The sequence below is a fragment of the Petaurus breviceps genome, unplaced genomic scaffold (assembly GCF_028583685.1).
Source record: "Petaurus breviceps papuanus isolate PSGF00001 unplaced genomic scaffold, PetGlider_PUasm1.0 90752, whole genome shotgun sequence".
Classification (NCBI taxonomy): Eukaryota; Metazoa; Chordata; class Mammalia; order Diprotodontia; family Petauridae; genus Petaurus; species Petaurus breviceps.
The window spans coordinates 8,151,609-8,176,802 of record NW_027187336.1 but is presented as its reverse complement, the minus strand read 5'-3'; the positions used below and the strand labels follow the sequence as shown (position 1 = coordinate 8,176,802).

At 39.1% G+C, this 25,194-nt stretch overlaps 2 protein-coding genes across 2 annotated transcripts in view; one reads left to right on the top strand and one right to left on the bottom strand.

Annotated features, from left to right (window-relative positions):
* The window catches only part of LYPD1 (LY6/PLAUR domain containing 1), a 30,945-nt gene extending 15,463 nt beyond the window's left edge, over positions 1-15,482 (top strand). Inside the window, exon 3 of the mRNA XM_069067789.1 lies at positions 15,247-15,482. Within this exon, the coding sequence (XP_068923890.1) occupies positions 15,247-15,482 (236 nt within the window). The remainder of the gene's footprint in view (positions 1-15,246) is intronic.
* Positions 15,483-15,686: 204 nt separating this feature from the next.
* Positions 15,687-25,194, bottom strand: part of GPR39 (G protein-coupled receptor 39) — a 288,144-nt gene continuing 278,636 nt past the window's right edge. Inside the window, exon 2 of the mRNA XM_069067788.1 lies at positions 15,687-16,466. Coding sequence (XP_068923889.1) covers positions 15,943-16,466 — 524 coding nt within the window. The 3' untranslated portion in view covers positions 15,687-15,942. The remainder of the gene's footprint in view (positions 16,467-25,194) is intronic.

Below are 25,194 nucleotides of genomic sequence, written 5' to 3'. Positions count from 1 at the left end.
CTCCCCCTCTTCTTCCCTGTTGCCTACAAATATACCCATTTACCTCATCCTTGGGGAAAATAATTCACTATATCCTACCATGCCTCCTTTATTTTCCTATCTAAACTCCTTGAAAGAGCCATCTGTACTTATTGTCTCAGCTTCCTGTCTCTCTCTTATAAGTCATCTGAATTTTGGCTTCTGACCTTATCACTCAACTGAAACTTCTATCTCCAAAGTTGACAGTAATCTCTTAATTGGACGTTGAGACGGAGCAGTGGATAGAGCACTGGGCTTAGAATCAAGAAGACATCTTCCTCAATTCAAATCTGGCCTCAGACACTAGCTGTGTGACCCTGGGCAAGTCACTTGACCCTGTTTGCCTCAGTTCCTCATCTATAAAATGAGCTGGAGAAGGAAATGGCAAATCACTTCTGTACTGTTGCCAAGAAAACTCCAAATGAAGTCTGGAAGAGTCAGACACGACTGAAAAAAAACAACTGATTGAAATCTATTAATTAAAAGATTTACTAACCTTTTCTCAGTCCTCATCCTTCCTGACCTCTCTGCCACATCTGACACTGTTAATCACCTCTCTTCTCTGTGAAATTTTGTGACATCACTCTCTTGATTCTGCTACCTGTCTGACTGCGTCTTCATCTGATTTTTGTTTGTGTCAGATACGCTCCAAGGCCCTCTTCTGGACACTCTTCTCTTTTCTTTTTATGTTTAGTTGTCATCTCCATGCAGATTACCTCCCCAAGTTATATATCCCACCCTAATATCTCCAGCCTCATATCACCAAATTGGATATCTGGTCACCTATTAGATATTTTGGGATACCAGGGGCAGGGAACCTACAGCCTCCAGGCCACCCTCTAGGTCCTCAAGTGCAGCCTTTTGACTGAATTCAAACTTCACAGAATGAATCCCCTTAATAAAAGGATTTGTTCTATGAAGTTTGGACTTAAAAAGGCCACACCCATGGACCTACAGGACCACATGTAGCCTTAAGGCCACAGGTTCCCTACCTCTAGCCTAAATACCATAGGAATCTCAAGCTTAATTGCCCAAAACTTGACTCATTTTTTACCTTTCTCCCAAAACCCACCCCTCTTTTGAATTGCCAGTTACTGTCTAGAGCACTACTAACTGTCCTTCTCATTACTCAGTATCATCCCTTGACTTTTCATTCTCACCCCACATATCTAATCAGGGCCCAAATCTTGTAATTTTTCTCTCCAGTGTCTCTCCCATAAGTAGCCTTCTCTCCACTTCCACATTCAGGCCCTCATTGTCTCTCCTAATGGTCAACCTGATTCATCTCTCCCTGCTTCAATACATCTTGCACACAGTTGCCAAATGATTTTCCTGAAGTATAGAGCTGACCGTATCATTGTCCTGCTCAGTAGACTCCATCATCTCCTTATTCCAGCACCGGATGTAAACTCTTCTCTTTGCATTGAAAGCTCTTCCCAACCCGGCCCCTTCCTGTCTTTCTAGCCTGTTTGCTGCTCCTCGCACAGGACCTTCCATCTCCCATTCAGTGCCTTTGCACTAAATGTTTCCTATTCATAGGATATTCTTTCTCCTTCCCTCTAATACTCAGAATCCCTACATCCTTATTTAGTACCTTTAGTGCCTTCCATAAGAGATTTCTTCTCCTCTCTCAGCTGTCGGTACTATCCCTTCTGAGGTTATTTTTTATTCACTCTACCTTGTATACATCTCCGTATGTACAAGTCTTCCCTATTAGAATGTAAGCTTCATGAGGTCAGGGATTGTTTTTGCTTTTCTATGTGTCATTGGTACTTAGCATAATACTTGGTGCATAGTAAATACTTAATAAAGGCTTCCTGACATTGATTAAACTAGGATTCAATCACAGGTTCCTTGACTCCAGATCCAGCCATCTTTCTGCTACCCCAGATTGTCTCTAGTTCAGAAGCCATCCCCTTCAGTATATGCAAAGGAGTGGTAGGACATTGCTAGAGACCACTGGAATATAGAAGGAATAATTTCCTACCTTCCCCTCCCCGCAACTGAAAGTACCGACATCAGTGAAGTAGACAACTGAAGTAAGAGATGAGAGTCAAAGTCTGGGACTTTACATACTTAAATCGCACTAAGGGATTTCAGAAATAGAACATAATGTCCCTTTTACCAGAAAGTGACTAGCACATGGCGCTCTGAAGATGACGATGATGAGGAGGAGGAGGAGACTCAGGTTTAATAGAACACCAGTGAAAAAGAGCAGAGATAAAGATGTCAGCAATCGATTTATTTATCCAGAAAAGAAATGGCATTTTCAGCAACAAATATGTAAGACAGCATAGACATAAGTTAAAAAATGCTATTGCCTCATCCTGTCTGTGGTAGTTGTGCCATCAGTGATGCCTCTTTGATTCACTCCAGATTTGAGTACAATTTGGATGCAGAAAACAGTGCCATGGTGTCATGAGTTCAGAACAATAAACAGAAGAATGTCAAGTTAAAAAGAGAACAGAGCAGGTCCATAAATCATTGAAGGGTATTGCTAATGCTGAGATAATAAGTCATAAATATCTGTTGCTCTGAATCCCCTGTGGTAAATGGAAGAACAGAGTGAGATCGCAGTGTAAAAGAAAGTGATTCTGAACAAGCCATTGCCACCTACAAAGTTATAAACGAGCCAAGCAGCCTAAATCCAAAGTGAGACTAAAACAAAACTAACAAATGGCATCATATATTATGGGCGGGTTGTTTGTTTGCTATAATTAAGTTGGCAGTGATGGTTAACAGCCTTGAAAATTAAGCACAACAACAAAAAAAATCTTTTGAAAGGGGGTAATCAAAGGCTTCTGAGTAATGAAGTTAACACTTCCCATATTACCAGGAAAAATAATGCCTTCCTGAGGCATCATTTCATCTCCTATGTGTTGTTTGGGGAGAGAGAGAGAGAGGGAGAGAGAGAGAGAGAGAGAGAGAGAGAGAGAGAGAGAGTATTCTTTACAAGAACATTTCTTTTTTCCCCTTGGGCAGCATTGCAGCTCCTTAGCATTTACTCCTTATTTCTTCTTCTGCCAGCTTAACAAAAATGGAACAAATATTCAGCAGAATTAAAACTATGCTTTTTCAGAATGCATTGACCACATTTTGTTTTCACCTTCTGAAATACCCTTCTCACCATCCTCATTTTGTCCCTGTAGTTTCATGTTACTAAATTAGAGTAATGTCCTTAAAAATAGGCTTTCATGGGAAAGGAAGAAAATACTTAGAACACAGGGCACAAGAACTCGCAGAAAAGAACTGTCTGCTGAACCTTCGACATCTCTTGTGCCTGACAAACTCTGCCTATCACCGTAGTAACCAGGCAGAAGTACAGATAAGCTTCCTCTTCTCAAATTGTTCTGATTAGAATTCAGAGACAGTCAAAATTCTTTGCATGGTGTTTAAAAAAATACTGAGCACTTGGGGGACAGATCGAAGATTTTCTTTTTTTTTTTTTTTTAGTTTCTTTCAAAGCTCAGGGAAAATGCATATAATTCATCCAAACATTTTCCTTTGAGGACTTGTACCAATCTCCACATAGCATATTCAATGTGATTTAACTCCAAGTATGGTGCAGTAAGTGTTGGTCATTGATTGGGTAGGGGAAGATTAGGTTCTCTGTCAAAATCATACACATATAAGAGGCAGTTTGATGTACAAGCTGGACTTTAGAGGCAAATATGTAACATGGGGTAAAAAAGAGTGGACTATTACAGCCTCTGTTTGTAAATTTCTGTCTATAGTGAGAATGAGCAGAAGCAGGAGACTACTGAAAAAAGAAATGAATGTTCCCAAAGAGGAAACACCAAGCATTTCATGCCCTTTTTAAAATTATTGTGGCAGCAAAGATTAGATTATTTAAGTAAGCGACTCCCCTCCATACCCAAAGTGATAAAAGGTATTAGTATGCATTTTTAAGTATATACTTATTGAGAAATGGTGTGATATAGTGGAGAGAGAGCCAATTTTGAAGTTAGGAAGATCTGGGTTCAAGTTTTGCTTTTATTCATACTGCCTGTGTGATCCTGGAAAAGTGACTCAATCTTTCATGCTTTAAGTAGTTCCTTCTTCTTTTCCTTCTTTTTTTTTTTTTTTGAGAAAATCAGGGTTAAGTGACTTACCCAGGATCACACAGCTAGTAAGAGTCTGAGGTCAGATTTGAACTCAGATCCTCCTGACTCCAGACCCAGTACTCTATCCATTGCACCACCTAGCTGCCCTAGGGTGCTAACCTTCATTGATAGAGTTTTCTTACTTGTGAATTTATTATACTAGTGATATCATGAGTCCCATCTTTATCTCTATACTTACATAATTTTTATATAACAGAGCTATATTCATGGAACATTTTTTTAATGTTTTATTAACTTCTGATTTATATCATTCGTTTCCACCAGATTTTGAGTTACAAATTTTCTCCCTGTTTTTCCCCTACCCACCGCATCAAAATAGCAGTCCCACAGGATATCCTCTCCTCCAGTTTGCTCTCTCCCATATTTTCTCCTGTACCCCTTTCGACTTTTCCAGTGGATCTCTATGCCTCAGTGCCTGTATATCTTATTTCCCAATTACATGTAAGATGGTATTAATAATAGTATATATACATATATACATATACATATATATATATTTGAATATTTGATATTAAAACTTTCAATTCCAAATTCATTCCCTTCCTTCCTTGTCACCCACCCTTACCGGAAAGATAAGCAGTTCGGTATAGGTTGTACATGTGTGGCTAATGCAAAACAATAACATAGTAGATATATTGTAAAAGATTGACTATATTTCCCTCCCTCCTATCTCACCTCCCACTTGTTCTATTCTCTGCTTTGATCCCGTCCCTTTTCAAAAGTGGGTGCTTCCAACTTTCCTCCCCCACAGACTACCCTCCCTTTTATCATCCCCCCTCTCATCCCCTTCCCCCCCTACTCTCCTGGAGGGTGAGATACCCTATTTAGTGTGTATTTCATTCCCTCCTCAAGCCAAATTCAATGGGAATAAGGTTGACCCATTCCCTTTTGCCTTCCTATTCTTCCCCTCCATTGTAACCATTTTCCCTTGCCTCTTCTGTATGAGATAGTTTACCCCATTCTGTCTCTCCCCATCTACTCTCATTATATTCCTCTCTCACCTCTTAATTTCACCTTTTAACTATCATCCCCTCCTGTTAAATTGGTCCTGTGCCCTCTATCTATGTATACCTGTAAACATATATACACACATTCACATATGCATTCATATGCCCATATACCCTCATATATAGACATATATGTATTTATATATATATATACGTATATATATATTTCTAATCCCTTCAACTACTGAGAAAAGTTTCATAAGTTACAATTATTGTTTTTCCGTGTAGGAATGTTAATAGTTCAACTTTGATAAGTTCCTTATGATTTCTTTTCCCTGTTTACCTTCTCATGTTTCTCTTGCTTCTTGTATCTGAATGTCAAATTGTCTATTCAACCCTGGTTTTTTCAGCAAGAATGCTTGAAAGTCCTCTATTCCACTGAATGACCATATTTTCCCCTGAAGCATAATACTCAGTTTTGCTGGGTAGGTGACTTTTGGTTCTAATCCCAGCTCCTTTGCCCTCTGGAATATCATATTCCAAGCCCTTCGATCCCTCAGTGTAGAAGCTGACAGATCCTGGGTTATCCTGATTGTGATTCCACAATATTCAAGTTTTTTCTTCCTGGCTGCTTGTAATATTCTCTCCTTAATCTGGGAATTCCAGAACCTGGCCATAATATTCCTAGGAGTTTTCTTTTGGGGATCTTTTTCAGGAGGTGATTGGTGGATTCTTTCAACCTCTATTTTTCCCTCTGGTTCTAAAACATCAGGGTAGTTTTCTTTGAGAACTTCCTGGAGGATGATTTCTAGGTTCTTACTTTGGTCATGGCTTTCAGGTAGTCCAATAATTTTTAAATTATCTCTCCTGGACCTATTTTCCAGGTCAGTGGTTTTTCCCATGAGGTATTTCACATTGCCTTCTATTCTTTCATTTGTTTGGATTTGTTTAACAGTATCTCGATTTCTCAGAAAGTCATTAGCTTCCATTTGCTCCAATCTAATTCTGAAGCAATGATTCTCTTCAGTGAGCTTTTGAGATTCTTTTTTCCATCTGGCAAATTTGGCTTTTTAAGGCATTGTTCTCCTCATTGCCTTTTTGAGCCTCTTTTGCCATTTGAGTCAGTCTGTTTTTTAAGGTATTATTTTCCTCAGTCAGGCTGTTGACTCTCATTTCATAATTTTCTTGCATTGTTCTCATTTTTCTTCCTAATTTTTACTCCACTTCTCTTATCTGCTTCTTAAGGTCCTCTATGGCCTGCAACCAGATCATATTTTCCTTTGAAGCTTTTGGTGCAAGAGTTCTGATTTCACTGTTTTCCTCCTGTTCCATGCTTTGCTCCTTTTTGTCTCCAAAATAGGAGTGTAATGTTGGAATTTTCTGTCTGCTTTGTTTCCTTTGCCTGGTTATGTCGCCCCTCATTCACTTGGCCCCTGGGCTTTTTGCCACAGTAGGACTCTGCCACCAGACAGGGGAGCTTTCGTCCCAAACACTGGGGTTTTTTCAACTTCCAGAGGTATTAGATGGGTGCCCTCTCTGAGGTCTCCATACACTCTGGCAATCTGGACACACACCCCAGGACCTCCACCCTAGACTGCAATCCAGATGCAAGAAGGTTAAAGCAAGAGCAATTACCCCTCAGACTGGTCGTTTGGTCCCCCTACACTCTGCAGGCCAGGAGCTGAAGCTACCATGTGGTGCTGGCTGGCTGTGCCAGCGCCTCAGGGGCTTCTTGCCCCGGGGGGCAAAAGCCACACACTCCTACTTACTGGGTCCCAAAGTCCAGACTGCACTGACCTCTCACTTTGTCCTTTGCATCTGTGTGTTGATAAATCTGGAAATGGCCACAGCTGCTGCTGATTTGGAGTCCCTCTGGCCGCAGCTGGTCAGGCCCGCCTTGGGGCTAAAGCCTCATAGTGGGGCTGGGCTGGGCTCCCAGAGTGCTGCGCTGGATTCCTGCTGGCCTTTTGGGCTGTCCTCAGTGGGAGGTTAGCTTCTCTGTGTCATTTTGTGTGTTCTGCAGCTCCAAAGTTTATTTAGAGTCCCCTTTTTACATGGATTGGGGAAGGTGGAAGCCGGAGCTTCAGGAAGGTCGTGCTTCTACTCCACCATCATGGCTCCGCTCCCCAGTCATGGAACATTTAAGTTGATGTGATAGTTATATACTATAGACCCAGTAAAAGCTCTATGCAGAACTTTGCAAAGGTATACCCCACTCCCACACATAGCTACTAGAAATAGCCTGATATTTCATCTTTGAGTTGTCTGTCCCCTCACCTCTTTTTCAGGGACCTTCAGTTCTTTTGGGGGCTATTTAAGTGATAGCTTATGTAGAAATCTCCAGCTGAAATAATTTCTCTGCTTCCCATCTTTCCTCCAACACACTACAATTATCAATGTCATCTGGAAACAAAGCATCTTTACTAAAAACCATTGAGTTGAAAGTCACATTGAAATGTCATCATACCTGCTTCTACTCTGGAAAGCACCTAATGACAAATTGATTAGGACAATATTAATTTAGAAGTACCCCAGGGATGCAGTTTTTTAAAAAATAGAATAGGAAGTAGAAGAAATATCATAGAATAATATTCAAATTAAAAAGTACCACAGAGCTCCAATATGTATAAATATATAGAGAGCTCCCTCATTGTATAAATGGTGAAGCTGAGGGTCAGAGAAATTGGACTTGCCCAGGGTTACACAGCTCAGGGTCAGAGGTAAGTTTACAACCCAGACATCCTGAATTAAAATGTTCTCCCTACTGCATGATGCTGTCTTTTCAAAAAGAGCACAATATTCTTCTCATTAGGGGCCCTTTTATTGGTAGCTTCAACAATTCCTTTTCACTTACCCAAACCTGCTCTGCTTACCTAATGAAGAAGTAATATTTCCTCATTCTGTTTCCCAGCCTCTAAGGTCTCTAGTAAGTCTGGAGCATAGAAGTGGTCAATAAAGGCAAGGAATAATGTACCCAAAGAAAGAAATGAAGATTCACCTAAGCTCAAACAAATTGATTTCAACTCATAGGTACTCCTTTTAACAATGGTAATGTCAAAAAACTTGTCTAGCAATGGCATTTTCCATGAGAAAAGAGATGATCAAAGATACAGAATTTGACAGAGGCATTACTAAGCACATTTTCATTAAAACTGTAACTTGGGATGGTTTCAGGAGTACATGGTGTGTCAGACTCATTATGTAGGATTTCTGAAAGTGTGTCTAAGGATATGATTTTCATGAGCAGAGTAAGGAAGAAGACAAAGTATTAAGTGCTTACTATTTGCCAGGTGCTGTGCAAATAAGCATTTTGCATACATTTCATTTGATCCTTACAACAACTCTAGGAAGTAGGTGCAATTATTACTTCCATTTTGTAGTCGAAGTAACTAAGACAGGCAGAGTTAAAAATGACTTGCCCTTGGCTACAAGGCTGGTAACTGAGCCTGGATTTGGACTCAGGTCTTCCAGATTCCAGGCGGTTCTCTATCTTCTGTGCCACTCAGCTGCAGCCAAGGAGTAACCACCTTTCCAGCCCTTAAGGCTGTACAGCTTGGGATAAACCTTTGACATCAGAAAATAAAACAGACTCCCTAGATCCCAGGAATTCAGTGGGCTCACCTGTGTGGTGAAAGTGGATCTCATGGAAGACAAGGTTTCCTGGAACAAAAATGATTCTCTCGTAAAAACAAGACACTTTCAGGCTCTGAGTGAAGACCCAGAAAGTTAAACACCCGTGAGACTTTCCAAAACATATTGGGATCCACCAATTGCAAAATCAGATTTAGGTTCCTTTTAAAAGCAACTGTCCACCTAATTGGTCACTATTGCCAAAGGATATGCTAATATTTTATTTAGAGACTTTGACTTAATTGAGAAGGTGAAAGAAGTTAGCATAAAGGCTACTTATGGAACTTACCCTGCTCCATCCTCCACCCATACTTCTGGGGTTGCTGCAGGACTGACTCAGCCACAAAGAGTAGCTCCATATTTCTGATGTTTTCCCTTCCCTGTTTTCCTCCAAAGGTGCATCAGATGTCTTAGAGACCAAGTTACTATGGCTATTGACATAGGTTCCAGGCCAAAAGCAAGTCTTGCTGTGCTATAAAGTTTTGGGGATGTGATAGCATGGGGGGAAAGGGTTGTTGTATAATATGAAGGAATACACACATTTACATACACATTTGTATGGATGGATGGATGTGTATGTGTATATATATATATATATATATATATATATATATATATATTCTCCACACACATACATGTAGCTTCAGTCCCCTCCCCCCCCCCCCCCTTTTTTCCTTTTTTTTTTTTTTTTTTTTAAGCAATTGGGGTTAAGTAACTTGCTCAAGGTTACATGGCCAGTTATGTCTGGGTGTGGTGCTAAGTATCAGAGCCCAGATTCGATCCCAGGTCATCCTGACTCTGGGGCCAGTGCTCTTACTCACTGCACCACCTGGCCGCCCCTTGTGTGTCCTTTTCATACCTGGTTCCCAGGGCGGTTCTTTTCTTTGACAGATGTTCTTCTGTAAATGACCTTTAATAAAGGTCTTTAAACCTTTCCTGGCATCACACATAAGGCAGGAGAATAAAAGTCTGCTTTCAAGCATGAATTTCTTATGTAAGAATGATGAGAACTGGGCATTCAGTAGAAATGTCCTACCCAAATGATCAAAATCAGGGATTGGGGGAGATACATGCACATGCTCACAGTAGGTGTGTATTGAGCAATAAATCTACTGGTAAAACAATCCATTTCCTTTTGAACAGTATAATTGTGCCCCAAGAGAAAATGTGGTGGCCTCTCATGACCTTACCACTTTGATGCCAAATGCCTCACCTTCTTAGACTCCCCAGGATGGTTCTATGACTTTTATCTGAAGTTAGTGATCCTAGATATTGACTGAGTGTTCACTGAGATCTGCTACAGTACAAGACTCAGTGAAGAGACAGTAGGTGTCGCCCTCAGTTACACTAAACTAGACAGGTGCGGCATGAATAGGGAGAAACGCCAGGGAGATGGTTGAGGGAAAGAGCTAGGTTGGCAGGATGACTTTGGTTACATCCACCTCCAGAGAGCGTATGTTTTATGGGACTGCCCAGAAACTGCCACATTGCAGGAAGCCAGGTTGGATCATTTTAAAGAATAGCCAAGGGTTTTCTCTTTGGCTACCATGGGACAACTTAAGTTTGTGCTTATTCTTCTTTGCCAGAGACAAGGTTTGGGAATTTAGACTATCTGTACTTGCTGAGAGAAGAGAGGTTTTTTTCAGAGTATTTTATTCAATCATTGACTATCTCCTAATCAAGTACCTAGTGAAGACTGAAGAAGTGAGTTAGTTTTAGTAAAAGTGATTGACAGAAACCAATAACACAGAGGAATTAGCACATACTTATTGTTTGCCCAACTGATCAACTTATCTTTATCTCAGGAACTTTAGTAACCAAGAGCATGGCATTTAAAAAGAAAAGATACTGTTCAGTTAGACCAACATGAAGCAGGTTTTTTGTTTTTCCCATCTACTCCAGAAAACAATCCCAATCTGTAGAGGAACTGTGACCCAACCAAGTAGAACATGTGGGGAAAAAAAAAACAATTCAGACTCAACCAAAGAAAACATGTCTTCTTTCTTCCCTCTATGTGTAATCAATAGTTTAGTTCTGAAAAGCAAACCTACCTTCTGCTTTATGTAAAGTCAGTGCCCTCTATTCCCCACTTATCCAACCCTGCTGAGCACAACACTCCCCCATTCCTTTCTCTCTTTTTCTCCCTTTCATTGATATAAGCACTTTTTCTCATTCCTTTCCCCATACCTCACCATCTCCCTTTATTTCTGTTTTGTAACTTCCCCGAATTCTCTCTTCATTAGTTCAGCACTCTAGCTAGAATGTGGCCCTAATATATAACATCTTGTTTCAGGAAGGAGTTGATGGGGAAGCTTGGGGCTTGATAATATTATACCAAATCAATTCAGACTTCACTTAAGAGTGTTGCCTTCAAGCCAAGGCCATATAACACTGTGGATGTGCAAGTGACTGTTTCTAAATATTAAGAAAAGAACTGGATAAAATTATCCAGTTGATGGGGAAAATTTCTTTATTCATAAAGCAGAGAAAATATTGCTAAATCATTCTGTGCCAACTTTCTTACATATTTTTATTTTAATAGTGCTTTTAATTTGATAAGGAGGATAAAGGGGGCTTTATTCTAAATTTGAGAAAGGAGCCATTCAGTTTCCCTTTTCTCTATCTCTATCTAACATAATCTCAGTTTATGTCATCCCAATACTTGATTGTATCTCCCCTATCTGTAACATTACCACCTTAGAGGTCTCTGGAGATCCTTCCTCAACAATGTTAACCCACTCTCAGACATTGAGGTCTCTCAGGATTGAGGTGATATATAGACGAATCAGCCAACCAATGCACTACAGAGAAGGAGAGTCAAGGAAATAAAACCCTTTTCTATCTTAAAATGGCATTATCTTTTCTTCTGTCATGATATTCTTTCCTTTGGCAAGACAGTGATACATTGGTCTTCAACAGAAAAAAAGAATCTATGAGCCTTCAATGCAGTTTACATATATGCGATTGAACAGAAGACTATCACCTGATAAAAACAGATACAAACAGACTTTAATAGTTAACTTTTTTTAAAAAAAATCTTGCATTTTTACACTAACTTTATTTCTGAAATAAGCTCCTCTACCCAATAGGCCATCAAGAGTGAGAATGAGAGAGAGACAATTGGCAAAACTAGCCAACACATTACCTGAGCATGACAATTCATGCAGTATTCCACACCCAGCTCTTCAGGAAGTGACATTTTTCTCAGCTATTCTCCTGGGCCATCCTTGGTTATTAATAATTGCATAGCCCTCAGTTTTGTCTTTTTTTTTGTTATTTCCATTAATATTGTTGTCATCATATATATTGCTTTCCTGGTTCTGCTCATTTCATTCTGCGTCAGTGCCTATGTCTTTAAGTGTTTCCCTAGATGCTTCCTGGTTATCTTCTATACAGCACGGTGATGTTCCATTACATTTATACAGTGCATTTTGTTTAGCCATTCCCCAAATAATGTGTTTATTTTGCTCCCACAAGAAGTATAACTATCTCTTTTCACAAAGTAACAATTCATAACAAATTCTAGCCAAAATAGCAACTCTCCCACTTAGCATCCAGAGGACATTGGGAAAGTCAATTTAGCCTTTTGGGATTGCACTTTTTGAATATGCAAAATGAAGGGGATTAAATGAAACGTTCTCTCAAGATCCTTCGACTTCTAAATGTGATGATCCTGGGTCTGACAGACTCATAAACTAAACTTTAAGGACGATCTAGTCTAACCCCTTCATTTTACAGATGAGGAAAACACACCTAGAGAGGTCAGATAACTCACCAAGGCACCACGGCTATTTAGTAGCAGAATTGGGATGGAACTGGAATCTCCTCCTTCCTATCCCAAGGCTCTTTCTATCAGACCACACAGTACTTACAGATTGCCCAAAATAAGTGTCCCAGATAATAGGTTAGGTATGTAGCAATTTCTCTATAATGCTTTAATGTTTTACAAAATGCATTCTATTTCTCACAGCAATCCCATGATAGGATATTGCTTTTTGCAGATGATGTCATTGGAGCACTGTGATTTGCCCAAGGGTATAGAGCTAGAAGGTGGTAGAACCTGGGTGTTTTGACCTTGGGTTCAATTTTCTTTCCACTTCACTCTGCTCTAGGAACAGTTATGCCTGGAAAAAGAATTTTCTGATCTTGATTAAAAATGAATCAGCAATCCATATAGTTCTAAATGCCCTTCAGTAGTCCCCCACTGCTTTTTAAGCGTTTAGGATTATGGGTTAAATAGTAGAACCATCTGAACATATTATCCTAGATTTATAGCTGAAATAGACTACAGGTGATTTTTCTTCAGAAAAGGAAACTAAAGCATTGAGATTGACTCCATTAAATTTTGATAACTATTAATGTAGCTGGGGATTGCCTTTGGGAGCTGTTAAAAAAGGGGTCTAATGTTGGTAGAAAGGTGGTACCTTCCACTGAAGAAGGCTGGATGGCATTTGAGCTTTAATTGACAACTTTTGATTGACAGAGACAAGTGACTCAGTTAATCCAAAGAGAGGGACCTACCAGAGTTCATTTTGGCTTTTTGTGCTGTGCATTTTTTTTTATTTGTTGTCACAGAAATATCCTGTAGGGGTGGCTGGGTGGTGAAGTGAATAGAGCACTAACTCTGGAGTCAGGAGGACCTGAGTTCAAATATGGCCTCAGACACTTAACACTTACTAGCTGTGTGACCTTGGGCAAGTCACTTAACCCCAACTGCCCTGACTTTCCTCCTCCAAAAAGCAAAAAAGTAAAATAAAATAAAATGCTTGGGAAGTAAGCTTTTTGGGGGCAGCCAGGTAGCACAGCGAGTAAGAGCACCGGCCCCCGTGTTGGGATGACCTGGGGATCAAATCTGGGCTCAAACACTTAGCATCCACCCAGAAACACCTGGCCATGTAACCTTGAGCAAGTTACTTAACCCCAATTGCTTTAAAAAAAAAATATTCTGTAACATTTCTACACACGATAAAGGGTTTTGATTCGTCGCAGAAGGAAAGTTTGCTGGTAAATGATTCTTACCTGTTTCTGACCAATGTCACCTCTCTTCATGTCTTAATAGATGATGTTAGGAAGCCAGAAAAATTCAGTATCTGGTGATACTTAGATAACTTAGTTCAGAGAACTAAGTTCTGAACTAAGCTAGACCATATTCAAAGTCTTTCTAGTTTGGCAAAGCCAACTAGTTCTTGTGATCTCTTTGAATAAACTTTGAAAACCTCGTTTTTGCCTCATTACTGTCACATGAAATTAAAGTAGGACATAGTGAACCCAGTGCCTCCACCACAAGTGACCATAAAATAGGCAGAAAGAGCCCTGGATTTAGAAAATAAGGACCAAAGTTATCTTTATTATTACTTGTGTAGTTCTGGCCAAGTTGTGTGATTTCCTTGGGCCTCTGGGCCTTTTGGGCACATGGGCTGTGACATGCCCAAGTTCACAGAGTTAGTAAAGGTCAGAACCACCTCTTCTGACCTCAGATTGAGTCATCTTTCCACTCTATCACAGCTGCTTCTCTGAGAATGAAAGTAGTGATTCTCCCCTCCCCCATTACCTTTTTATCAACTTCTTTACATACATGTTGTCTTTCCCTTTAGAATGTAATATCTTTGAAGGCAGGGACAGTTTCACTTTTCTAGTTATATTCCCCAGTACCTGGCACATCCTAAACGCTAAAAATATATACTTGGTTGATTGATTGCCCAAAGATCTAATTTGATGACTTTTAACTGTCATGCCTGTTGTGTGTATAATTGTTTAAAAGTTACTTTGCCCCTGGCACTTGTATACTCACCAAATATAAATGGATGATGACAGGTTTTGAATATTTGTTAACACTTTGGAAATCTTACAAATAATAGGCTAGTTTCTTTCTGTAGTCTTTGTCCTGAGAATGAGGAACTTTAGGAAAATGGAAGAAAGCTCTTTCAGATGACCCTTCAGTGGCCTGAGGAAGTTAATGTTATTTGCACAGGAGACTCATTTGATCCTAAGAGTAAACATATACAACTCCTTGACAGAATCTGGCGCACTAAAGAGAGCAGTTAAAATACATGCACGCATGCATATATTGTGTATATACATATGTATACACATACATATGTATACAACATATAACATGTATGTTGAATTATGCATCACACAAAACTGTAAATAAATTGCAGACAGCCTTAAATGTTTTAAACAGTCTTAAATGTTTTACAGTACAAAAATTACATCATGGTCTCCATAACCTTTTTTCCCCCTCCATAACCTTTTATTCAGTTGGATACATTATCTGGTTTGAGATAAATAAAATTTCCTTTCAAGATTTTGATGAGAAGAATCAAGGTGACGTCCTAGCAAATCTGCATTTTTTAGGAAACCACATTGGACCAAACACTGTAAATGACTTGGTCAAGTTGTCCAGCAGGTCTGTGGGGGTTTGTGGGGAGCGGGGGAGGGCAGGCAGTGTGGAAAGACTTGGAGGCTTCAGATTTGTTATTAGCCAATGCATGGTCATAGAAGTGCCTTTTGGTTTTGTGTTCCAGGAATTCTGTATCGGAAGTCCTGTGCATCGTCTGCTGCCTGTCTCATTGCCTCAGCTGGATACCAATCCTTCTGCTCCCCAGGGAAATTGAACTCAGTCTGTATCAGCTGCTGTAAATCCTCACTCTGCAATGGGCCCCGGCCCAAGAAAAGGGGCAGCTCAGCTGCAATGCCAAGGGCAGGGCTCCCCACCACCATTCTTCTCTTGAAACTGGCCTTCTTCTCAGTGCACTGCTGAGATAGAAGGTTGCTCCCTTTACCCCCACCCTTGCTGGTTTGGCTTTCTGTCCTCCCTCAACCCCCTTGATTATCTTCTGAAGCAACATTTAATATATAAGCAGGACTTCGCTGTTCTTTTTTTCTCTTTGCATCCTTAATGAATGAGCAGTGTAAAAAAGAAAAAGAAAATCCCAGAAAGAAACATTTTTGTAATCTTTGACTGATTTTTCAATGTGCACTTAAAAGTGAGTGGGGGGGGGGTAAGAGATGAAGAATTGGAAATCGTATGTTCCCTTTGTGTTACTAGAAACCAGGTCTGCTTTTTCAAAATCGGCACTTAATGACATTAAGGTGGATAAATTTATTTTAAGTCTCTCAACTCCCAACTTTTTTTTTTTCATAGTATTTTTGTTTTGTTTTGCTTCAAGGGGTTGTGGGGTGGGAAAGGGTCAATCAATAATGACTGCCTTATTTGGAATTCATACTTCATTTTCCCTCAGGTTGTTCTCTGCACCTACATGGGGCTCTGGGGCAACCTCCGGTGGTTTGCTTTCTGAGTTAGGCTCTAGTGATTCAAGACTCAATTGCTGAAGCCCAGAGTCAGGCTTGGCCTCACTCTGAAAAGTTTTTAAGAAAACCTTGTTAGTTCTCCTTGCAGAGGCATTGCGCCATGATGAAATGAAGATCAATGGGCGGGAAGAGCGGCCACTGCTGGTTGTAGAATTCAAATGGGCCCGAAGCAGTTTCTCTTTGTTGGCATGCTCAAGAGTCAGGCGACAGCAGAGGACTTGGCTGAACACCTTGCGGAACTGCCGAGATGAGATGTTGTATAGAAGCGGGTTGATGACAGAACTGAGGTAAAAGAAGGTATCGGCAAAGGGAAGGAGAGTCATGTATGCCTTGAAATAGGAACGAGTCCAATCCTGCTTTGGTTTTGCTGCAGCCATGAGCCTTCGAACCTGGTTTGGCATCCAGCATACTGCTAGAGTCACAACAATCAGACCTGAGTGTGTAAAGGGAAAGAAAGAGAGAGAAAAAACAGCATGTGAAAAAAAAATCATAAAATATTTAGTCTCTCAGTTCTGCACTTCCCAGCTAGGAAATGGTACCAATTTTTCAATGTTTTGCTTGACAGATTTTCCTGCCACTAGCCAAAAAATAACACTATTTCAAGGCCAATGAAATTGGCTATATTAAAAAAATAAAACATTAAATGTATAGGTGGGGCTTATTTATACCTGCTGATGTCCATTTTAACATGGTTTCATTGTATCCTTGGAAAACATTTTTTGTGGTCTATAACTTTGGTTTGTTCTTGTTTCCTTTTTCTTCCTTTTAAAAATATAGCCATATTAGATTTGGCAATGCTGGTAAAAGACTAGACTTTATATTTTACAAGATGTAGAGTTGGCATTATTTTTGGCAAACTTCCTCCTAGAGAGAATATTTTTAAGTCGAATGGAAGTGTATATATAAGCATATATACCTTTTTGATGGGAATGGATATTCACTTAATTATGTTGGATTATTATTAAATTCAAGTAGAATCAGATTTTTGAATGGCTTATGTCATGAGTATATAGGTGCCATTTAGTGCTCAATAATTACCATCCCCATGGTTGACATTTTATGGCACATTTTGTGTTTTCACAGCACTTTTTCATTCATTATCTCCCTCCCCCTAGGAAAGGATTTGTTTTAATGGTTAACCTTAAAATTAATATGACTTGACTTGGGACTTGAGTCCTTCACAGGTCTTTACCATGCCTCTTCCCTCTCAGTTCTATAATCTAGAAAAATAATGGACTCCCAAAGAGGAGAGAGCATTCATGTAACTATTTATAAATTATAATTATTAAGTACCCTCTGGTATAATCAAAAGCTGTATTTATGTCTATACATTCACATATACTTTCAGGACCCTTATGTATATGACCATTGATAGTTATAATACTTTGATGGAGCATGAGATGTCATAGGCGATATACTTAACAACAAATGCCTTGACTGCTTGTTTACACTGGATAAGTAACGAAGGGAGAGCTGAAGTCCACTTATCTTCATCAAGGTCCTTTCTGCTGCTGAGGAGACATTTAGCCATACTGAGAAGAATCCACATTGCTATAGTATTTCCTTGTAATCACTTAGCTAGTTCAAGAGCAAAGACTTGAACCTCGATCTTCTAACTCTCCTCTATACCATGCTGCCCCTCATGAAATGATAATGGAGTCCTAGAGGCAACTCCCATTTGATGAGAAGCATTTCATAGAAGTGCTTAGTTTGGTTTTTCAAAAAGCTTTTTTCTGTTATGTTTCTTTACATTTGGATAACACAACAAAAGGCAAGATTCCTTATTGCTTTCAAACATGCCAATCACTAACAAGCCATAGGGAAACAATTGCTGCCAATGGTCTCTTCCTGTTTGAGATCAAAAATGAATATTTTCTATAATAAAAACTGCTTCAGGAGAAGTAAACATGTTTACGAAAGCCAGAATTGGCGATCCCCCTTGGGTTTGTCTTGGCCTCTCTTTGCTCAGTAGTAGATGTGCGTGCCTTGGGTGGGTTCTCAGTGGTGATTCTGGGAAAAGCACTGCTCACCCAACATCAGGTCTAGAGGATAAGTGAATTCACTTAGGAAAAAAAAAATGAATCAATGATGACTATTTCATAGACTCCTTGGTCATTTTGTGACCATTTAAATTTTTAACACTTTCTGATGTCAAGATTTATTTCCAGTGAGGTGGTACAATGGATCAGGCCCAGACTTAGAAAGACCTGAGTTCAAATCTTGCCTCAGACACTTACTAGCTATGGGACTCTAAGCAAGTCACATAGCCTCTTTTTTACCATTAATTTTATCATCTGTAAAATAGAGATGATAATGGCACCTACCTCTCAGGACTATTCTGAGGGTTAAATAAGATAATAATCATCAAGTGTTTGGCAGAGTTCCTGGCATGCAGTAAGTGCTATCTAAATGTTAGCTATTCTTATAATTTCTTCTCCACATGAGAGATGCCCCTCAAAAACACCCAATAATTCTAAATATAAAACTAGGAAACTTAACTAAACCATAATGATATGATTTTTAAAAGATGAAAACACTCTGACCCAGATAGGCTGAATTATCTAATTATAGATAATGAACTGAAAAAAAAAAAATCACTTTTTTTCTAACTGGGGAGAAAGGTATTGCTTACTTAGAAAATAGATGGCATATAACTACTTTGAGAAGCACTGGAGTTTCATGTGTTCTGTTTATCTTCCAGTTTCTATAATGTTACTGTTTCTATCTCAGCACCACTACTTGAAAGGTTCAGCTCATTAACTGTGAAGACAGGAGGTCTGCCTTCATGAAACAGAAGTTACATTCCTTGAAAAAGTAGGTTCTTTCCCTCCATCATTGAATTTCAGGGCCTATGCACAACTGTCTTCATCTAACAACTGATTTCCCAAAATATGAAAAATTGAATACATGGTTTTATCGTGTTGCGCTACATTGCGGGTAGTTGTACAATCCAGGAAATGGAAATCCAAGGGGGAGAAATGAGAGCAGGCATGAGTTTCATATAACACAGTATTTTAAAGCTAAGGAAAAGGATATCTGAGACTAGAATAGAAAAACCTAGTTGTAGGGCAAGGTCAGATAATGAAGAAGGTTATTTTATTTTGGTATTAACTACTGTTCCTTGTTTTCTTGGACTTTTTTACAAGCCCCCTTTTAAATGGGCATGGCTATTGTCCTTGACTGGTGACCATTCTACCATCAAAGACCAGTTTTTAGGGTGGGCCTTTGTACCACTTCCAAGCTCAAACCTCCACCACCACCATCATACCCTTAACATTGGCCACACACACATACACAAACACACATAATACATGGCACTAATCATTAGCTATAAATCAAAGGACGTTATCAAAAAAAGACCTTGGGGTCAGTCACTTTACCTCTTGGGCTCTCAGTCTCTTCATCTCTAAAAGGAAGGGATTGGATGACCTCTAACATCCTGTCTAGCTCTCAATACTCAGATCCTCTGACCAGGAAGACTTAAAAGAAGCTTCTCCCATTTGTCTAAAGATTTCCACCTCTGATTCTTGTAGCCCATGACTTTATTCTGTAGGGCTTGGCATTAAGAGAATAAGTCTATCCCATGTTTTCATATGAAGATATATTAGGTGATTCTAGATTCCACATCTGAGGCCAGAACACATAAGCACAAGAATTGGGTTATGTTGTTTTCTATCCTTATGAATTCCCTGCCTATGTCAAAAGAACTATCTATACTTGAACCACTTGGCAAAGATGATACAATTACCTCTGATCCCCTGAGAGTGGAAAGGATAAATTAGTAACTCTGCATTTTCAAAAGTAATTTTTTTTCAAGAAAGCTAAGCATTAAGTATACAGATATAGTCCATGACAAATATGAGACATGTGTGCCCTTGGACCATGTGATAAAGGTTAGTGTTTCAGGGAGAAACTTAGTCCCCTTTATGAAGAATTTGTCATTTTTATAACAACAAGTAACTTTTATGCATTGAAACAACAGGCATTATTTTCTGTGCCATGTGTTTTTATGAATGAGTACTATGGTCACAATCATATTCCTAGCTACTGTGCAGCTCCAAGAAAAAGCTGTAGAGTCTTGTTCATGCTTTAATATAGCATATTAAAGATTTTGGTAGATTTATGTTGAAATGCAATCAATTTGAACTTGTGTAATTACCTTGGAAAATCTATGAAGTGTTGTTTTGTGTTATGTAATATGTAAAATACACTCAACTTTGGGGTGAACTTGAATGAAGATCAGTGAGCCAAACTCACTCATGGAAAACAGGTAAACTATTCAACCATAATCACTGATAAATATGTGTTGTATTCCAAACAATCTTGTACTCTGGGTTAAGAAATACCTTTGCTTGCATCTTAACTATTTTTCTGCATTAACTACTTTCATTTTTTCATCCTTCATCAGCACACTAAAATGATAAGGGCTATTAGAGGATAAGACAGATTTACTCTCAATGGAATAATGTTTAAAAAACAGAAGTAATGCAGATGTCCGACAGCCTACTTCAATGAAGCTTGAAATTTTGACGTTAGAATCCATCTGCTTGGCTTAATCTTCAAAGTTGCATTAAGCTATGCAATCTGACACTTGGTGGCATTGATATATATCTCACTCTGTACTTGGGTTTTTTCCTCCCATCCTTTAAGTGGGGATAAGTGTTTGTAGTTTCCTTTAATTCATCTGAGAATCAAAGAATGTTAGGGTGGTAAATGAGCCTTAGAGGGTCTAATCTTACTCCTAAATTTACAGATGAAAATGAGGCCTGAAGAGGTGACATGATATAAGTCACAGACTTAGTTGGTGGCAGAATCAATCACAGACCTCATCTTACTTGACTTATAACTTCATTGCTAATTCCATTATACAATGCTGTCCCTATATTTTAGGTTCTAATCTCAAATTGAAAGCAGGCTGCAGGACTATCCCATCAGCATTCTTAATCCCTTTTGGAAATAAGAGACAATAATTTCCAACTTTCCCCTCCTTGAAGTATCAATGTAGCCTTAGGAAAATAATTTGCATTGAAATAGTGAATTACTGATATCCTCCCAATACTTTTTAATGATCAGTTACCCTTATTTTGGATCTTACTGAGAAAGACCTGCTGGGATAAATCAGGGTCCTATGTGTATATAATGGCTTGGACCGTTTCAAGTATAACATGCTGTATAAAGCAAAATACATAAATGTTTTTCAGAAGACTCAAAGAACCAAAGTCATATTTGGGTTATTGGTTTCCTGTACATAGCAACATCAGATCTGAAGAATATTAGTCTAAGGAGGTAGCTCCCAATCAAATTTTACTCTGATGACCTGAAAAGATTTGGCAGTCTTATGATTTCTTTCTAAAAAAATCCACTTTGTAGGACTCAAAAGGTTCTAAAGTGTTGTTTTTTTTCTTTTTTTATATACTTGGTGTTCCATTCCTACTATAAAGAGTTGGGTTTGTGAAAATTCAAAGATAATTATCGTAGAGGATAGGGAAGATGGGGACAAGAAAGTAACATATACTATTTATTCTAATGTAACTAAAAAAAAAACTGATTTATTTTTAACTCTTCTTCCTGCACAAAATATTCTAATAACTCTTCAACCCTGATCATCTATCCTGGGAGTTAGCCTTAAAAAAATATTTGTAAAGAGTAAGAGAAGTCAGAAGGCACTTTGATTTTGGGTACCGTCAAGCAAAAGTTGGCAGGGTTAGGATTGTGAGGAGCTGGGGAAATCATCACACTTTCAAGGTTAATTTCTCCAGACCGTCCTACCAATTCTTGATAAAGAAACAGTGAACAGAGCCTGGTATGGAACCCAACACAATCACCATTGGATTGGTTGAGTAATTGGTGGCTGTGAGTACTAACATACACAACTTGGGTTTGATGTTGTGTTGTTTTTCCTGGAAATTAAATTAACTTGCATATGGAAGAGTGAGTAATGGAACACTTGTCAGCTAACACCTAAAGATCAGTTGAGAGGGAAAATCAAGCATATATTTGAGTCAGGAGTCAAAAAGAAAAAAAATGCAGTCAATAAACTGTTGGCTCTTTCCCAATTTCTCTTTTTGTTTTGATCCACTGACCTTGCCTCATTGGAGGGATTGTATTTTGTCACAAGGTAAACAAGGAAGTAATCTCTATCAACACCAACCTTAGTGGAATATCTAACTACCCAAGAAATCTTTAAGAAAACTTTAAGAAATCCCCACTGACATAGTTACTAGAAAATACTTTGCATTTGTTCTCATCACCATCCATTTACTTTACTTTTCTTCCAGTATATTACAAACCAATTTTTTTTTATCTTTTCATAGCCAAAGTCAGCATTAACTAAGTTCCCTAAAGTCCTCCAGGCCTTACCATCTGCACTGTGAGTCATCTGACCTGCTGATGGACCATAAAAAACTCTAAACATTGTCTTCCACCCTGTAGCTGAACCCTTAACATTTCCAGGCTTTTCTAGTCTACCCTACAACTGAATTCTCTTAAATATTGTCTCCCCCCTTAAACATTGTCTTCCTAGAGAGCCGAGAATGTCTTGCTTTATCTATTTGTATTCCTACTTAGCACAGTGCTTGACATTTAGGAAATGATGAATAAATGCTTTTATATTCCTTCATTCTCTCTCTCCTTTCTCCTCTTTTTTCATGTATCCTTTTCTTTTTATCACTAGACTTCCTCTCTTTAATCTTTCCTTTCTTTTCTTTTTTTTTAATTCTCTTCCTTTTCTTCTGCAATTCTTCCTTCTTTTCATCACTCTCTTTCCCCTCTTTCATTTTCTCTTTGAATTTTGCCAAAATAACCATGAACCAAGCAGTGTACAATAAGGCGTACATTGCCAAACCACCCACTGTTTGCTTGGATGGGCTTAAGAAGATAATTGGATCAGCTGCAGGCAAGTTCCTTAATAGCTAACAGGTGGCCAGCTATCTTAACTGGTAAGACTACTGCCAATTTTGCCAAAGAAACCCTCAAAGGAGTTTGGGAAATGGAACATTTTGGATGCTGGAGATACAGGTGTACCCCACACAATGGGGTTTGGGTCTCATCAGGGAGCTACCTCCCATTGCCTCCTGCTTTTTCTTTCCTGGGTTTCAGAAATGATAAATGGGGCAGTGCTGTTGCGGTGTAGGGTGGAGAAAAGATATGATAATCATCCTCTCTGCTCATCTGTTAGTTCAATTATGACTGAGCAAACCTGTACTTTTCCTATTAAAAGACAAAAAAAGAGGGGCAGAAGAACTATATCAGTTTACTTTCATTTCACTTTTGAAATTCACCAGATGGAGCTCAGACCCATAGCTTTAAAAAAAAAACAAATGTTAATCACATGGATGGTTTCTTCTGCCCATAGAGATAGACTGTATGATGATCTGTCTTGGCCACAGCTCAGTTAGGAGTTCCATTACCAATATGGTACCATCTACCATATTGAGGGCAGAGGTTGTGGGGAGCTCAGAGTCCATATGATAAATATTAGTTCCACCTTATTCTACTCCTTCTCTACCTGCAAGCTTCCATGCAAGAAGAAAGACTATATAATTAGCTAAGATGACATATATTAATAAAATAAATAACCCTCACTGGGAGCTTTAGGATACCACTCTGTACTAGAAGTAGGTGCCACTGGGGGCAATTGCTATCTAGTGCCCTGTCATCCCTTTAATCATGCATGGTAAATGATCAATTGAAATCTGTTAAATAAATATTTTTCTATGTGGATCTCTTGTACATAGCTTTGTGACTTTCTATGCAAACAATTTATTGTAAAGCACTGTATGAGCTGTCCTGAAATTAAAGTTCTCAAGTGTGGTAGAGTTATAAAGGATTTCAGCTGTTTGTCAGTCTGATAAGTAAAGTCAAATATTTCTTCAGCTGTGACATGTCAAAAATCCCAATTGGGACAGGAAGGAGGTGGAATGGTGTCATGCAATAGTGTTGCCACAGCGTGTTAATTGAGAAACACAACGGCTGGGTGCTAATATACACTATACTCCCCAAGTGGCCTAATTTCTATCATCCCAACATTTTATCTGACACAGGCCCTGATTAATAATTGGAATACACATTTATAGTTTATAATGGAATTGTATTGAGTCAATTTCCATGTAAGCTGCAAAGAATTGGAACTATATTTATTATTATTATTTGGAAAGGAATCATCAAGACCAATCTTTCATCTTACAGAAAAGGAAATGGAAACCCAGAGAGTAGTGTGTCTAAAAGCACATGGCCAGTTAACAACAGAAAACACTCCACTCTTTGACCAGGCACCCTTTTGCAGAGGAGCAAATTTGTGATTTATTCCCCAGAATTTGCCAAGTGGGAACTCCCTTGAAAACTTTGTCTCTTCCACTTTCCATTTCTTTAAAAATCTGAAGAAAGCTGTGTAGACCAAGTACCAGGTACCTCCAAATCCAAAGAGGCTCAGAGGGCTATTTTAGAAGGACCCTTTAGACTAGTGAAGGACTCCTGGAGAGGGAGGAGGGAGAATGTAAGTTAGTAATGAAGGGTGTTGGCTATACTCGATGCTGTGCTCTGTGGCCAAGGGAAAGGTCTAAGATTTACAAAGAAGCTCAGGGTTGGAAGGGACCTTAGAGATCCCATAGCTGAACATAATTTCATAAATGCGTGAGGTCCGGTAAACTTAGATGATGAGGTAGAATGGCCCAAGAGTGTGAGAGCCCACACTAGGATACAGTTCTGTTTGTCAGCCCAGCATCATCAGGTTAGGTCTATTAGGAACTTTGCATGTCATCTAATCCAACTCCTTTATTTTTGAGATGAGGAATCGGGCTCAGAGATCAAGTGACTTGCCCAAGGTGACACAGGTATTAAGCAGTAGACCTGGAAATTCATCCCAGGTCCTTTGCCTCCAAATCTGATATAATCTCCACAGTACATAGATCACACTACTAGTGTGTCTGACATGAAGGCTAGACTGGGCCTGGTATACCTAACAACAATGGTTTTGTGTATCCATCATGTGGAATGGGAAAATGGGCAGTGCAGTGGATAGAGTACCAGGCCTGTAGTCAAGAAGCCCTGAGTTCAAATTTGATTTTAGGCACTTACTGGCTGTGTGACCCTGGGCAAGTCACTTAACCCATTTGCCTTAGCTTCTTCATCTGCAAAATGAGCTGGAGAAAGAAATGGCAAAC